The sequence below is a fragment of the Myzus persicae genome, unplaced genomic scaffold, assembly GCF_001856785.1.
Source record: "Myzus persicae strain clone G006 unplaced genomic scaffold, MPER_G0061.0, whole genome shotgun sequence".
NCBI classification, from domain to species: Eukaryota; Metazoa; Arthropoda; class Insecta; order Hemiptera; family Aphididae; genus Myzus; species Myzus persicae.
Window position 1 is genome coordinate 1 of NW_019103093.1, and position 1,720 is coordinate 1,720.

Below are 1,720 nucleotides of genomic sequence, written 5' to 3' on the forward strand. Positions count from 1 at the left end.
AATATAATAATATATCTGGTCGTAATTCTTGACAAAATTATTTTTAGATTTTAAAATAACAATGAACACAAATTATTCATTTCGTTCCATCGTAATAATTGTCGTTCTCTCGCAGTTGTAATGAATATTAAAACAAACTCTTGTGTCACTTCATAATATTGTACAGTTTTTGATGAATTTTGTGGTACGAAATAGTTACACAAAAATATAAAATGTATTTATTATTTAAACAATTCAATGAATAAATTATAGTTTTTATGTTTATGTCGAGTAATGAAGTCATTTTTTTACATAAAAGTCAAGTCCACAAAAACAAAAACGAAAAAAGTAATAGAAAAAAAACCTATAATTTTACACATACCGATTACGATTGTGAATATCGTATGATTATTGACTATACCTATAATGTATTATGAATATACATATATATTAATAACCTTCGTGGTCGAGCAATAGTATATGCCTATTTAAGACTATATATACACTTCAGAATTTCAAAGATGTAAGTTTATGTATTATATGTTATTATATCAATACCCGATAATATGCATTGATATTGACGTAAAATAATAATATTATTATACCTGCATTACGTTTTTATAACTTAATGAAACACGTGGCTCCAGAATAACGTTTATACCCACTAAACAATATTGGTAGAAGTTATTTTGGGAAAACATTTTTTAAATAACCATAATGTAGTAATACAATACTATAATATATGTAATCATCACTCACTATTTCGTCAGTTTGGTCAGTACAGTCAAAGTCGCCGTCACAACGCCAATTCAACGTTATGCAAGTGTTGTCTTTGACGCAGGCGAATTCGGACTCGGAACATGTGATGTTGGGACAGTTCAGCTCATCCGTGCCGTCTTGACAGTCGTCGTCTCTGTCACATACCCAAATCTTTTGAATACACTTTCCGTTGCCGCACGTGAACTCGTCGTCTCTACATGTTTCGTCTGCAATGGATGGACAAGCGTGAAATAATAATAATAATAAAAACAAAAAAAATAAACGAGTAGCGGCGATGATTTTACATGATATCGCGGTATATACGTATAATACATATAATATAATATTGTAGTATTACACATGTAAGGGTGCAGAACATATTATTATTATGGTATAACAGATAATAATATTATAGTGATATCGATAGTTAGCGGATATTAAGAAAAAAAAATTATATCCAACCATCACCGAGAAGAAATGCTAATATCGATGATGTTATTATAATAATATAGGCATTCGTATAATATAATACAAATTTAAATATAATAATGATGATATTATAATATATTAAAAAGGCAGTTATGAGTGTGATATGGTATGTAGAAATGAATTGAAATATGAAAGGGGAGGAGAAAAAAATAAAAATCAACCAAAGAGTCGCTTACTGCACTCCTTCTCGTCGGAGCCATCCGAACAGTCTGGATTGCCGTCGCACATCCATGTCAGCGGGATGCACTCGCCTTTGGCCTTGCGGCAAGTGAACTCATCAGTGTTGCACACTCGTTTTTCTGAAATCACAACAGAATAAGACATTCGTTTACAGATTCATGCAAATAATGATGGGGCCATGGGGGTAAATGATGGGCGCCGATGGTGATTCGATAACTACAATATTATAATATGATTATATTATTTTTAAATGATTTATTCGATTATACATGCATGCGTGATGTGTTATATGTGTGTGTGTGTGTGTGTGTGT

General features: G+C 31.2%; 1 protein-coding gene across 1 annotated transcript; it reads right to left on the reverse strand.

Annotated features, from left to right (window-relative positions):
- Nucleotides 1-648: 648 nt before the first annotated feature.
- LOC111033769 (very low-density lipoprotein receptor-like) lies at nucleotides 649-1,566 on the reverse strand. The gene is made up of 2 exons (XM_022314683.1): nucleotides 1,404-1,566; nucleotides 649-965 (listed from the first exon to the last, which is right to left on the reverse strand). Exons 1-2 carry the CDS (start codon nucleotides 1,549-1,551, stop codon nucleotides 664-666), a joined length of 450 nt encoding a protein of 149 aa, XP_022170375.1. The 5' UTR covers nucleotides 1,552-1,566; the 3' UTR covers nucleotides 649-663.
- Nucleotides 1,567-1,720: the final 154 nt, after the last annotated feature.